Here is a 13,534-nt window from a genome sequence, read left to right on the forward strand (position 1 = left end):
CAGGGCTGATCTTCCTCAACGCCACTTTCCTGCACCAGCCCCGGACTGCGTAATGTTGGAGAGGCTCAGTGGGTTAATGTGGCAGCACACGGTGGAAGGCTCCGGCTTTAGATGAGCTGAGCTGAGTCAGGGTGGCGGTGCCACAATTGACACCATGGAGGTGCCATCATTGGGGTAAAGTGGGCCCCAATCACTATCTAGCGACCTCTAGTGGCAAGTGGTGAGTGCCGGATTGGGCTGGGATGTGATGCTTTTCGTGGCAGAATAGCCTGCTGACACTCTGTTGGCGCAAACATGAGGCGTGAGCAATTACATAAGAATTAGGAGCAGGAGTTGGTCATTCGACCCCTCGAGCCTGCTCCTTCATTCAATAAGATCACGGCTGATCTTTGACCTCAACTCCACTTGCCCCCACTGTCCCCATATCCCTCGATTCCTTAATATCCAAAAATCTATCGATCTCTGTCTTGAATATACTCAACGACCGAGCCTCCACAGCCCTCTGGGGAAGAGAATTCCAAAGATTCACCACCCTCTGAGTGAAGAAGTTTCTCCTCATCTCAACCCTAAATGGCTGACCCCTTATCCTGAGACGGTGACCCCTGGTTCTAGACTCCCCAGCCCGGGGGAAACACCCTCTCTGCATCCACCCTGTCAAGCCCTGTAAGAATGCTGTATGTTTCAATGAGATCACCTCTCATTCTTCTAAACTCGAGAGAATATCGGCCCAGTCTCCTCAATCTCTCCTCATAGGACAATCCCCCCATCCCAGGAATCAGTCTGGTGAACCTTCGCTGCACTCCCTCAATGGCCAGTATATCCTTCCTTAGGTAAGGAGACCGACACTGTGCACAATACTCCAGGTGTGGTCTCCCCAGGGCCCGATATAATTGCAGTGAGAACTCTTTACTCTTATACTCAAATCCTCTTGTGATAAAGGCCAACATACCATTTGATTTCTTAACACCAACATTTCCCAATCTCTCACCATTTAAAAAAATACTCGGCTTTTCTATTTTTCCTGTCGATAACTTCACATTTCCCCAGATTATATTCCATTTGCCATGTTCCTGCCCACTCACTGAGCCTGTCTCTATCCCCTTGAAGCCTCTTTACATCCTCCTCACAACGTGCAGTCCCACCTAGGTTTGTATCATCAGCAAACTTGGATATATTACACTCGGTCCCCTCACCCAAATCATTGATATAGATGGTAAATAGCTGGGGCTCCAGCACTGATCCCTGCGGCACCTCACTAGTTACAGTCCGCCAACCCCAAAATAACCCGTTTATTCCTACTCTGTTTACTGTCTGTTATCCAATCCTCAATCAATTACCCCCAATTCCACGAGCCATAATTTTGTTCAATAACCTCTTGTGTGGCACCGTATCAAATGCCTTCTGAAATTCCAAATACACCACATCCACTGGTTCCCCCTTATCCACCCGGCTCGGCACATCCTGAAACAACTCTAACAGCTTCGTGAAACATCAGAAACATGATTTCCCTTTCATAAAATGGTCAGACCATGTGGGGAGGGGGGGTGTCGGACCGTGTGTGTGCGCGTGGGGGAGGAGGGGTCAGTGCGCGTGGGGGAGGGGGGGTCAGTGCGCGTGGGGGAGGGGGGGGTCAGTGCGCGTGGGGGAGGGGGGGTCAGTGCGCGTGGGGGAGGGGGGGGTCAGTGCGCGTGGGGGAGGGGGGGTCAGTGCGCGTGGGGGGGGGGTCAGTGCGCGTGGGGGAGGGGGGGGTCAGTGCGCGTGGGGGAGGGGGGGTCAGTGCGCGTGGGGGAGGGGGGGGTCAGTGCGCGTGGGGGAGGGAGGGGTCAGTGCGCGTGGGGGAGGGGGGGTCAGTGCGCGTGGGGGAGGGGTCAGTGCGCGTGGGGGAGGGGTCAGTGCGCGTGGGGGAGGGGTCAGTGCGCGTGGGGGAGGGGTCAGTGCGCGTGGGGGAGGGGGGGTCAGTGCGCGTGGGGGAGGGGGGGTCAGTGCGCGTGGGGGTCAGTGCGCGTGGGGGAGGGGGGGTCCGTGCGCGTGGGGGTCAGTGCGCGTGGGGGAGGGGGGGTCAGTGCGCCTGGGGGTCAGTGCGCGTGGGGGAGGGGGGTCAGTGCGCCTGGGGGAGGGGGGGTCAGTGCGCGTGGGGGTCAGTGCGCGTGGGGGAGGGGGGGTCAGTGCGCCTGGGGGTCAGTGCGCGTGGGGGAGGGGGGGTCAGTGCGCGTGGGGGAGGGGGGGTCAGTGCGCGTGGGGGGGGGGGGGTCAGTGCGCGTGGGGGAGGGGGGTCAGTGCGCCTGGGGGTCAGTGCGCGTGGGGGAGGGGGGGTCAGTGCGCGTGGGGGAGGGGGGGTCAGTGCGCGTGGGGGTCAGTGCGCGTGGGGGAGGGGGGTCCGTGCGCGTGGGGGAGGGGGGGTCAGTGCGCGTGGGGGAGGGGGGGTCAGTGCGCGTGGGGGTCAGTGCGCGTGGGGGGGGGGGGTCAGTGCGCGTGGGGGAGGGGGGGGTCAGTGCGCGTGGGGGTCAGTGCGCGTGGGGGAGGGGGGGTCCGTGCGCGTGGGGGTCAGTGTGCGTGGGGGAGGGGGGGTCAGTGCGCGTGGGGGAGGGGGGGGTCAGTGCGCGTGGGGGTCAGTGCGCGTGGGGGAGGGGGGGTCAGTGCGCGTGGGGGAGGGGGGGTCAGTGCGCGTGGGGGTCAGTGCGCGTGGGGGAGGGGGGGTCAGTGCGCGTGGGGGAGGGGGGGTCCGTGCGCGTGGGGGAGGGGGGGTCAGTGCGCGTGGGGGAGGGGGGGTCAGTGCGCGTGGGGGAGGGGGGGTCAGTGCGCGTGGGGGTCAGTGCGCGTGGGGGAGGGGGGGTCAGTGCGCGTGGGGGTCAGTGCGCGTGGGGGAGGGGGGGTCAGTGCGCTTGGGGGTCAGTGCGCGTGGAAGAGGGGGGGTCAGTGCGCTTGGGGGAGGGGGGGTCAGTGCGCGTGGGGGTCAGTGCGCGTGGGGGAGGGGGGGTCAGTGCGCGTGGGGGAGGGGGGGTCAGTGCGCGTGGGGGAGGGGGGGTCAGTGCGCGTGGGGGTCAGTGCGCGTGGGGGAGGGGGGGTCAGTGCGCGTGGGGGAGGGGGGGTCAGTGCGCGTGGGAGTCAGTGCGCGTGGGAGTCAGTGCGCGTGGGGGAGGGGGGGTCAGTGCGCGTGGGGGAGGGGGGGGTCAGTGCGCGTGGGGGAGGGGGGGGTCAGTGCGCGTGGGGGAGGGGGGGGTCAGTGCGCGTGGGGGAGGGGGGGGTCACTGCGCGTGGGGGAGGGGGGGGTCACTGCGCGTGGGGGAGGGGGGGTCACTGCGCGTGGGGGAGGGGGGGTCAGTGCGCGTGGGGGAGGGGGGGGTCAGTGCGCGTGGGGGAGGGGGGGGTCACTGCGCGTGGGGGAGGGGGGGTCACTGCGCGTGGGGGAGGGGGGGTCACTGCGCGTGGGGGAGGGGGGGTCACTGCGCGTGGGGGAGGGGGGGTCACTGCGCGTGGGGGAGGGGGGTCAGTGCGTGTGGGGGTCAGTGCGCGTGGGGGAGGGGGGGTCAGTGCGCGTGGGGGAGGGGGGGTCAGTGCGCGTGGGGGTCAGTGCGCGTGGGGGAGGGGGGGTCAGTGCGTGTGGGGGTCATTGCGCGTGGGGGAGGGGGGGGTCAGTGCGCGTGGGGGTCAGTGCGCGTGGGGGAGGGGGGGTCAGTGCGCGTGGGGGAGGGGGGGGTCAGTGCGCGTGGGGGTCAGTGCGCGTGGGGGAGGGGGGGGGTCAGTGCGCGTGGGGGAGGGGGGGGGTCAGTGCGCGTGGGGGAGGGGGGGGTCAGTGCGCGTGGGGGTCAGTGCGCGTGGGGGAGGGGGGGGTCAGTGCGCGTGGGGGAGGGGGGGGTCAGTGCGCGTGGGGGAGGGGGGTCAGTGCGCGTGGGGGAGGGTGGGGTCAGTGCGCGTGGGGGAGGGTGGGGTCAGTGCGCGTGGGGAGGGGGGGGTCAGTGCGCGTGGGGGTCAGTGCGCGTGGGGGAGGGGGGGTCAGTGCGCGTGGGGGTCAGTGCCCCCCCCCCGCCCCCAGATCCCCCTACCTTGGAGCACAGTGCATCATCGTTGCTGTACAGCAGAGGGCAGGTGTCCCTCAGGTGGTTACTGATGGCATCGACTGAAGCATTGTCCCCGATGTAGCGGTTAATGAGCGAGGTAATCAGCGCCCCGCACAACTCCTTCCCCCGGATCACCAGATCCCGGAACGGTGTCGATTTCAACTGCTCCCGGAGTTCCTGCAAATCGGAAAAACACAAGACTTCATCAACAGAGCGCCGTTTGATCGATCCAGCTCAGGCTCATCAACGGAGCGCCGTCTGATCGATCCAGCTCAGTACGTTTCCTGGCCAACGAGGAAGGAGGCATTGCTGGATCTAGTCCTGGGGAATGAGGTGGGTCAAGTGGAGAATTTCACAGTCAGGGAGCACCTCGGGAATAGTGATCATTGCATCGTAAGGTTTAGATTAGTTATGGAGAAGGATAAGGAGCAAACTAGAATAAAAATACTTACCTGGAGGAGAGCTAATTTCTATAAATTGAGGGGGGAACTGGCCCGAGTAAATTGGAGTCAAAGACTGACAGGCAGAAATGAAGATTGCAAAGTGCCGCAGTACAGAGGGACCTGGGGGTCCTTGTGCATGAAACATAAAAGGTTAGTATGCAGTTGCAGCAAGTGATCAGGAAGGGAAATGGAATCTTGGCCTTTACTGCAAAGGGGATGGAGCATAAAAGCAGGAAAGTCTTGCTACAGTTATTCAGGGTATTGGTGAAGCCACACCTGGAATACTGCGTGCAGTTTTGGTTTCCATATTTATGAAAGGATATACTTGCTTTGGAGGCAGTTCAGAGAAGGTTCACTCGGTTGATTCTGGAGATGAGGGGGTTGACTTGTGAGGAAAGGTTGAGTCGGTTGGGCCTCTACTCATTGGCATTCAGAAGAATGGGAGGTGATCTTACCTAAAAGCAGCAAACCTGAGGACTGGGAGAAATTTAGAATTCAGCAGAGGAGGACAAAGGGTTTAATTAAGAGGGGGGAAATAGAGTATGAGAGGAAGCTTGCTGGGAACATAAAAACTGACTGCAAAAGCTTCTAAAGATATGTGAAGAGAAAAAGATTAGTGAAAACAAACATAGGTCCCTTGCAGTCAGATTCAGGTGAATATATAATGGGGAACAAAGAAACTGCAGATCAGTTAAACAAATACTTTGGTTCTGTCTTCACGAAGGAAAACACAAATAACCTTCCGGAAATACTAGGGGACGGAGGGTCTAATGAGAATGAGGAACTGAAGGAAATCCTTATTAGGTGGGAAATTGTGTTCGGGAAATTGATGGGATTGAAGGCAAATAAATCCCCGGGGCCTGATGGTCTGCATCCCAGAATACTTCAGGAAGTGGCCCTAGAAATAGTGGATGCATTGGTGATCATTTTCCAACAGTCTATCGATTCTGGATCAGTTCCTATGGACTGGAGGGTAGCTAATGTAACACCACTTTTTAAGAAAGATGGGAGAGAAAACGGGTAATTATAGACCGGTTAGCCTGACATCAGTCGTGGGAAAAATGTTGGAATCAATTATTAAAGATGAAATAGCAGCGCATTTGGAAAGCAGTGACAGGATCGGTCCAAGTTGGCATGGATTTATGAAAGGGAAATCATGCTTGACAAATCTTCTGGAATTTTGTCAGGATGTAACTAGTCGAGTGGACAAGGGAGAACCAGTGGATGTGGTGTACTTGGACTTTCAAAAGGCTTTTGACAAGGTCCCACACAAGAGATTGGTGTGAAAAATTGAAGCACATGGTATTGGGGGTAATGTACTGACGTGGATAGAGAACTGGTTGGCAGACAGGAAGCAGAGAGTCGGGATAAACGGGTCCTTTTCAGAATGGCAGGCAGTGACTAGTGGGGTGCCGCAGGGCTCAGTGCTGGGACCCCAGCTCTTTACAATATACATTAATGATTTGGATGAGAGAATTGGGTGTAATATCTCCAAGTTTGCAGATGACACTAAGCTGGGTGACAGTGAGCTGTGAGGGGGACGCTAAGAGGCTGCAGGGTGACTTGGACAGGTTTGGTGAGTGGGCAAATGCATGGCAGATGCAGTATAATGTGGATAAATGTGAGGTTATCCACTTTGGTGGCAAAAACACGAAGGCAGAATATTATCTGAATGGTGGCAGATTAGGAAAAGGGGAGGTGCAACGAGACCTGGGTGTCATGATACATCAGGCATTGAAGGTTGGCATGCAGGTACAGCAGGCGGTGAAGAAGGCAAATGGTATGTTGGCCTTCATAGCTAGGGGATTTGAGTATAGGAGCAGGGAGGTGTTGCTGCAGTTGTACCGGGCCTTGGTGAGGCCACACCTGGAATATTGTGTCCAGTTTTGGTCTCCTAATCTGAGGAAGGACGTTCTTGCTATTGAGGGAGTGCACCGAAGGTTCACCAGACTGATTCCCGGGATGGCTGGACTGACATATGAGGAGAGACTGGATCGACTGGGCTTGTATTCATTGGAGTTTAGAAGGATGAGAGGGGATCTCGTAGAAACATATAAAATTCTGATGGGACTGGACACGTTAGATGCAGGAAGAATGTTCCTGATGTTGGGGAAGTCCAGAACCAGGGGACACAGTCTTAGGATAAGGGGTAGGCCGTTTAGGACTGAGATGAGGAGAAACTTCTTCACTCAGAGAGTTGTTAACCTGTGGAATTCCCTGCCGCAGAGAGTTGTTGATGCCAGTTCATTGGATAGATTCAAGAGGGAGTTAGATATGGCCCTTACGGCTAAACGGATCAAGGGGTATGGAGAGAAAGCAGGAAAGGGGTACTGAGAGAAAGATCAGCCATGATCTTATTGAATGGTGGTGCAGGCTCGAAGGGCCGAATGGCCTACTCCTGCACCTATTTTCTATGTTTCTCGAAACGTAAAAGATTATGAGGGGGCTTGACAAGGTGGATGCAGAGAGGATGTTTCCACTGATGGGGGAGACTAGAACTAGGGGGCATAATCTTAGAATAAGCAGCCACCCATTTAAAACTGAGATGAGGAGAAATTTCTTCTCTCAGAGGGTTGTAAATCTGTGGAATTCGCTGCCTCAGAGAGCTATGGAAGCTGGGACATTGAATAAATTTAAGACAGAAATGGACAGTTTCTGGATAAAGGGGTTATGGGGAGCGGGCAGGGAGGTGGACCAGCCATGATCGTAACAAATGGCGGAGCAGGCTCGAGGGGCCGTATGGCCTACTCCTATTTCTTCTGTTCTTATGTAATGGAGGAATGGGCGGCATTTAAAGAGCAGATGGCTCGAGTAGAGTCGAGGTACATTCTCAAGAGGGAAAAGCAGGTCAACCAAAGCCAACGTTCACTGGACGACAAAAGAGTTGGAGAGTAAGATGAAGCAGAAACAGGTTGCACATGACAGATGTTAGCTCGATAATCGAAGGGGACAGACTGCTCACCCAATGTCGGTCGCCTGACAGGCTGTGAGATCAGAGACAGTGGAGGGGTCTGGAAGATGGAGGTGAGGTGGAGCTGGGTGGAGTCAACATGTGGAACTGCTCTGCCTACGATTCGACAGATGAGGATAGAACAACGCTAAAGCAATTTAAGGGAGAATAAAAGGGAGAATCGGGCAGAATATAAAAAGTACAGAGGAGAAATTAAAAATGAAATGAGTGACAGAGATGGCACAGGAATAGACTGGCCGACAACATTCACCAATGGAGCTAAGGCTCATCGATCAAGCTGGCAGTGTGTGATGGGACAGTGTAGAGGGAGCTTTACTCTCTATCTAACCCCCTGTACCTGTCCTGGGAGTGTTTGATGGGACAGTGTGGAGGGAGCTTTACTCTGTATCTAACCCGTGCTGCACCTGCCCTGGGAGTGTTTGATGAGACAGTGTTGAGGGAGCTTTACTCTGTATCTAACCCCGTGCTGTACCTGCCCTGAGAGTGTTTGATGGGAGAGTGTAGAGGGAGCTTTACTCTGTATCTAACCCCCTGTACCTGTCCTGGGAGTGTTTGATGGGACAGTGCAGAGGGAGCTTTACTCTGTATCTAACCCGTGCTGTACCTGCCCTGGGAGTGTTTGATGGGACAGTGTCGAGGGAGCTTTACTCTGTATCTAACCCCCTGTACCTGCCCTGGGAGTGTTTGATGGGACAGTGTAGGGGGAGCTTTACTCTGTATCTAACCCCCTGTACCTGCCCTGGGAGTGTTTGATGGGACAGCGTAGAGGGAGCTTTACTCTGTATTTAACCCCCTGTGCCTGCCCTGGGAGTGTTTGATGGGACAGTGTAGAGGTAGCTTTACTCTGTATCTAACCCCCTGTACCTGCCCTGGGAGTGTTTGATGGGATAGTGTAGAGGGAGCTTTACTCTGTATCTAACCCCCTGTACCTGCCCTGGGAGTGTTTGATGGGACAGTGTAGAGGGAGCTTTACTCTGTATCTAACCCCCTGTACCTGCCCTGGGAGTGTTTGATGGGACAGTGTAGAGGGAGCTTTACTCTGTATCTAACCCCCTGTACCTGCCCTGGGAGTGTTTGATGGGACAGTGTAGACGGAGCTTTACTCTGTATCTAACCCCGTGCTGTACCTGCCCTGGGAGTGTTTGATGGGACAGTGTAGAGGGAGCTTTACTCTGTATCTAACCCCGTGCTGTACCTGCCCTGAGAGTGTTTGATGGGAGAGTGTAGAGGGAGCTTTACTCTGTATCTAACCCCCTGTACCTGTCCTGGGAGTGTTTGATGGGACAGTGCAGAGGGAGCTTTACTCTGTATCTAACCCGTGCTGTACCTGCCCTGGGAGTGTTTGATGGGACAGTGTCGAGGGAGCTTTACTCTGTATCTAACCCCCTGTACCTGCCCTGGGAGTGTTTGATGGGACAGTGTAGGGGGAGCTTTACTCTGTATCTAACCCCCTGTACCTGCCCTGGGAGTGTTTGATGGGACAGCGTAGAGGGAGCTTTACTCTGTATTTAACCCCCTGTGCCTGCCCTGGGAGTGTTTGATGGGACAGTGTAGAGGTAGCTTTACTCTGTATCTAACCCCCTGTACCTGCCCTGGGAGTGTTTGATGGGATAGTGTAGAGGGAGCTTTACTCTGTATCTAACCCCCTGTACCTGCCCTGGGAGTGTTTGATGGGACAGTGTAGAGGGAGCTTTACTCTGTATCTAACCCCCTGTACCTGCCCTGGGAGTGTTTGATGGGACAGTGTAGAGGGAGCTTTACTCTGTATCTAACCCCCTGTACCTGCCCTGGGAGTGTTTGATGGGACAGTGTAGACGGAGCTTTACTCTGTATCTAACCCCGTGCTGTACCTGCCCTGGGAGTGTTTGATGGGACAGTGTAGAGGGAGCTTTACTCTGTATCTAACCCTGTGCTGTACCTGCCCTAAGAGTGTTTGATGGGACAGTGTAGAGGGAGCTTTACTCTGTATCTAACCCCCTGTACCTGCCCTGGGAGTGTTTGATGGGACAGTGTAGAGTGAGCTTTACTCTGTATCTAACCCCCTGTACCTGCCCTGGGAGTGTTTGATGGGACAGTGTAGACGGAGCTTTACTCTGTATCTAATCCCCTGTACCTGCCCTGGGAGTGTTTGATGGGACAGTGTAGAGGGAGCTTTACTCTGTATCTAACCCCCTGTACCTGTCCTGGGAGTGTTTGATGGGACAGTGTAGAGGAAGCTTTACTCTGTATCTAACCCTCTGTACCTGCCCTGGGAGTGTTTGATGGGACAGTGTAGAAGTAACTTTACTCTGTATCTAACCCCCTGTACCTGTCCTGGGAGTGTTTGATGGGACAGTGTGGAGGGAGCTTTACTCTGTATCTAACCCGTGCTGTACCTGCCCTGGGAGTGTTTGATGAGACAGTGTTGAGGGAGCTTTACTCTGTATCTAACCCCGTGCTGTACCTGCCCTGGGAGTGTTTGATGAGACAGTGTTGAGGGAGCTTTACTCTGTATCTAACCCCGTGCTGTACCTGCCCTGGGAGTGTTTGATGGGACAGTGTGGAGGGAGCTTTACTCTGTATCTAACCCCCGGTACCTGCCCTGGGAGTGTTTGATGGGACAGTGTAGAGGGAGCTTTACTCTGTATCTAACCCCGTGCTGTACTTGTGTTTCATAGAATTGTTACAGCACAGGAGGAGACTATTCGTCCCGTGGAGTCTGTGCCGGTGAAAGGCAGAGCCCAAGAAAAGTGGAGAAATAAGCTACAAGAAACCATTGGCGTGCTTTAGTTTGAGCAACAGCTTGTGCGGCGAAACAGAGAACAACACGACAAGTAAAGCAAAGTGTGTTGTTGTTGGATATGCTGATCTCAACTGCCAATTTCATTAATAGCTTATGGCAACCCATGTGGGGATCAACTATGCTGACCACAACTGTCGGAAAAGTGACGGATTAATGCTCACCTCAACTGCCTACTGCCTGCTATCTAAAATACGGTGGACACCTGATTGTAGCAGAAATGACAAATATTGTATGATTAAATGGAATGTTCTAGAAGGTGGGAGGAGACATTATACAACGTGTGATATATGTCTATAAATATCTGTAAACTGTTACACCAATTTGGAGAAGCTTGGCTATAGACAGAGAGCAGGCGGTCTCCCCACGTGTGCGAATAAAGACTGTTTGAACTCTCGATATCAGACTTGTGTTGAATATTGTTAAATTTTCCACCACACCGGCTCTCTGCGAGAGCACTACAGCTAATGTTTGATGGGACAGTGCCCAGTGAGAAATGGGAGAGACACGAATACATCATGTTGTTCGTGTGAGAATAGAATTACGAGTTGGGGGCAGGTTAGTGAACGGTATTGCTGCTTGTGCTGTAACTACCTTCTGTAAATCTGCGATGACTATGCTGAACTGATGATCACAGAGCAGCTTCCACAGCGCCAGGGTCTGACAGGTATAGTGGATCAATTGCTGCATGCCCTGCAGTGACAGCTTCTCGTAGGCCTGAGCTTCGGCTGGGGGAAGAGAGCAGTGGATTAGTACTGAGGCAGGGTCCGAGGACAGTACAACTTGAGCACTCCTCAATCACACTGCACTGCCAACTGCAACATCGACAACACAAGAATTCTGGGTCACCATACCCACCCCAACCTGGAGAGAAACATAAAAATAGGTGCAGGGATAGACCATTCCAGATATCCCACACCTGCACATCACATCCTTCCGAATCCCAGGTACCACAACCGCTACATCCGAGGTGCAGTGGTATTAGTGAGATACAGGGTCGTGGGGAGAGAGCAGGTCAGTGGGATTAGTCTGATACAAGGTCATGGGGAGAGAGCGGGGCAGTGGGATTAGTCTGATACAGGGTCATGGGGAGAGAGCGGGTCAGTGGGATTAGTCTGACACAAGGTCATGGGGAGAGAGCGGGGCAGTGGGATTAGTCTGATACAAGGTCATGGGGAGAGAGCGGGTCAGCGGGATTAGTCTGATACAAGGTCATGGGGAGAGAGCGGGTCAGTGGGATTAGTCTGATACAGGGTCATGGGGAGAGAGCAGGTCAGTGGGATTAGTCTGATACAGGGTCATGGGGAGAGAGCAGGTCAGTGGGATTAGTCTGATACAAGGTCATGGGGAGAGAGCAGGTCAGTGGGATTAGTCTGATACAAGGTCATGGGGAGAGCGGGTCAGTGGGATTAGTTTGGGGATTGATACAGGGCTATGGAGAGAGAGCGGGGCAGTGGGATTAGTTTGGGATTGATACAGAGCTATGGGGAGAGAGTGAGACAGTGGGATTAGTTTGGGGATTGATACAGGGCTATGGGGAGAGAGCGGGGCAGTGGGATTAGTTTGGGATTGATACAGGGCTATGGGGAGAGAGCGGGGCAGTGGGATTAGTTTGGGATTGATACAGGGCTATGGGGAGAGAGCGGGGCAGTGGGAATAGAAACATAGTAAATAGGTGCAGGAGTGGGCCATTTGGCTCTTCGAGCCTGCACCACCATTCAGTATGATCATGGCTGATCATGCAACTTCAGTACCCCATTCCTGCTTTCTCTCCATACCCCTTTAGCTGTCAAGGCCACATCTAACTCTCTTTTGAATATATCGAACGAACTGGCCTCAACAACTCTCTGCGGGAGGGAATTCCACAGGTTAACAATTCTCTGAGTGAAGAAGTTTCTCCTAATTTCAGTCCTAAATAGCTTACCCCTTATCCTTAGACTGCGACCCCTGGTTCTGGACTTCCCCAACATCGGGAACATTCTTCCTGCATCTAACCTGTCCAATCCCGTCAGTGTTGTATGTTTCTATCAGATCCCCTCTCATTCTTCTAAATTCCAATGAATAATAAGCCCAGTCTTTCTTCATATGTCAGTCCTGCCATCCCGGGAATCAGTCTGGTGAACCTTCGCTGCACTCCCTCAATAGCAAGAACGCCCTTCCTCAGATTAGGAGACCAAAACTGAACACAATATTCCAGGTGAGGCCTCACCAAGGCCCTGTACAACTGCAGCAACACCTCCCTGCTCCTATACTCAAATCCTATCGCTATGAAGGCCAACATACCATTTGCCTTCTTCACTGCCTGCTATATCTGCACGCGAACTTTCAATGATTGATGTACCATGACACCCAGGTCTCGTTGCACCTCTCCTTTTCCTAATTTGTCACCATTCAGATAATATTCTGCCTTCCTGTTTTTTCCCCCAAAGTGGATAACCTTACATTTATCCACATTATACTGCATCTGCCATGCATTTGCCCACTCACCTAACCTATCCAAGTCACCCTGCAGCCTCTTAGCATCCTCCTCACAGCTCACACCGCCACCCAGCTTCGTGTCATCTGCAAACTTGGAGATATTACACTCAATTCCTTCATCCAAATCATTAATGTATATTGTAAATAGCTGGGGTCCCAGCACGGAACCCTGCGAACCCAACTAGTCACTGCCTGCCGTTCTGAAAAGGACCCGTTTATCCCGACTCTCTGCTTCCTGTCTGCCAACCAGTTCTCTATCCACGTCTGTACATCTCCCCCAATACCATGTGCTTTAATTTTACACACCAATCTCTTGTGTGGGACCTTGTCAAAAGCCTTTTGAAAGTCCAAATACACCACATCCACTGGTTCTCCCTTGTCCACTCTACTAGTTACATCCTCAAAAAATTCCATAACATTTGTCAAGCATGATTTCCCTTTCATAAATTTATGCTGACTTGGACCGATCCTGTCACTGCTTTCCAAATGCGCTGTTATTTCATCCTTAATAATTGATTCCAACATTTTCCCACAACTGATGTCAGGCTAACCGATCTAGAATTACCCGTTTTTTCTCTCCCTCCTTTTTTAAAAAGTGGTGTTACATTAGCTACCCTCCAGTCCATAGGAACTGATCCAGAATCGATTGAATGTTGGAAAATGATCACCAATGCATCCACTATTTCTCGGGCCACTTCCTTAAGTACTCTGGGATGTAGATTATCAGGCCCCGGGGATTTATCGGCCTTCAATCCCATCAATTTCCCCAAGACAATTTCCTGCCTAATAAGGATATCCTTCAGTT

General features: G+C 53.8%; 1 protein-coding gene across 1 annotated transcript in view; it reads right to left on the minus strand.

Moving 5' to 3' along the window:
• Positions 1 to 13,534, minus strand: part of LOC139249388 (nuclear pore complex protein Nup155-like) — a 400,538-nt gene that overhangs the window by 112,109 nt on the left and 274,895 nt on the right. Inside the window, exons 7-8 of the mRNA XM_070872384.1 lie at positions 10,846 to 10,979; positions 4,044 to 4,235 (exon numbers count right to left, since the gene is read on the minus strand). Coding sequence (XP_070728485.1) covers positions 4,044 to 4,235; positions 10,846 to 10,979 — 326 coding nt within the window. The remainder of the gene's footprint in view (positions 1 to 4,043; positions 4,236 to 10,845; positions 10,980 to 13,534) is intronic.

This window comes from Pristiophorus japonicus, unplaced genomic scaffold, assembly GCF_044704955.1.
Source record: "Pristiophorus japonicus isolate sPriJap1 unplaced genomic scaffold, sPriJap1.hap1 HAP1_SCAFFOLD_311, whole genome shotgun sequence".
NCBI classification, from domain to species: Eukaryota; Metazoa; Chordata; class Chondrichthyes; family Pristiophoridae; genus Pristiophorus; species Pristiophorus japonicus.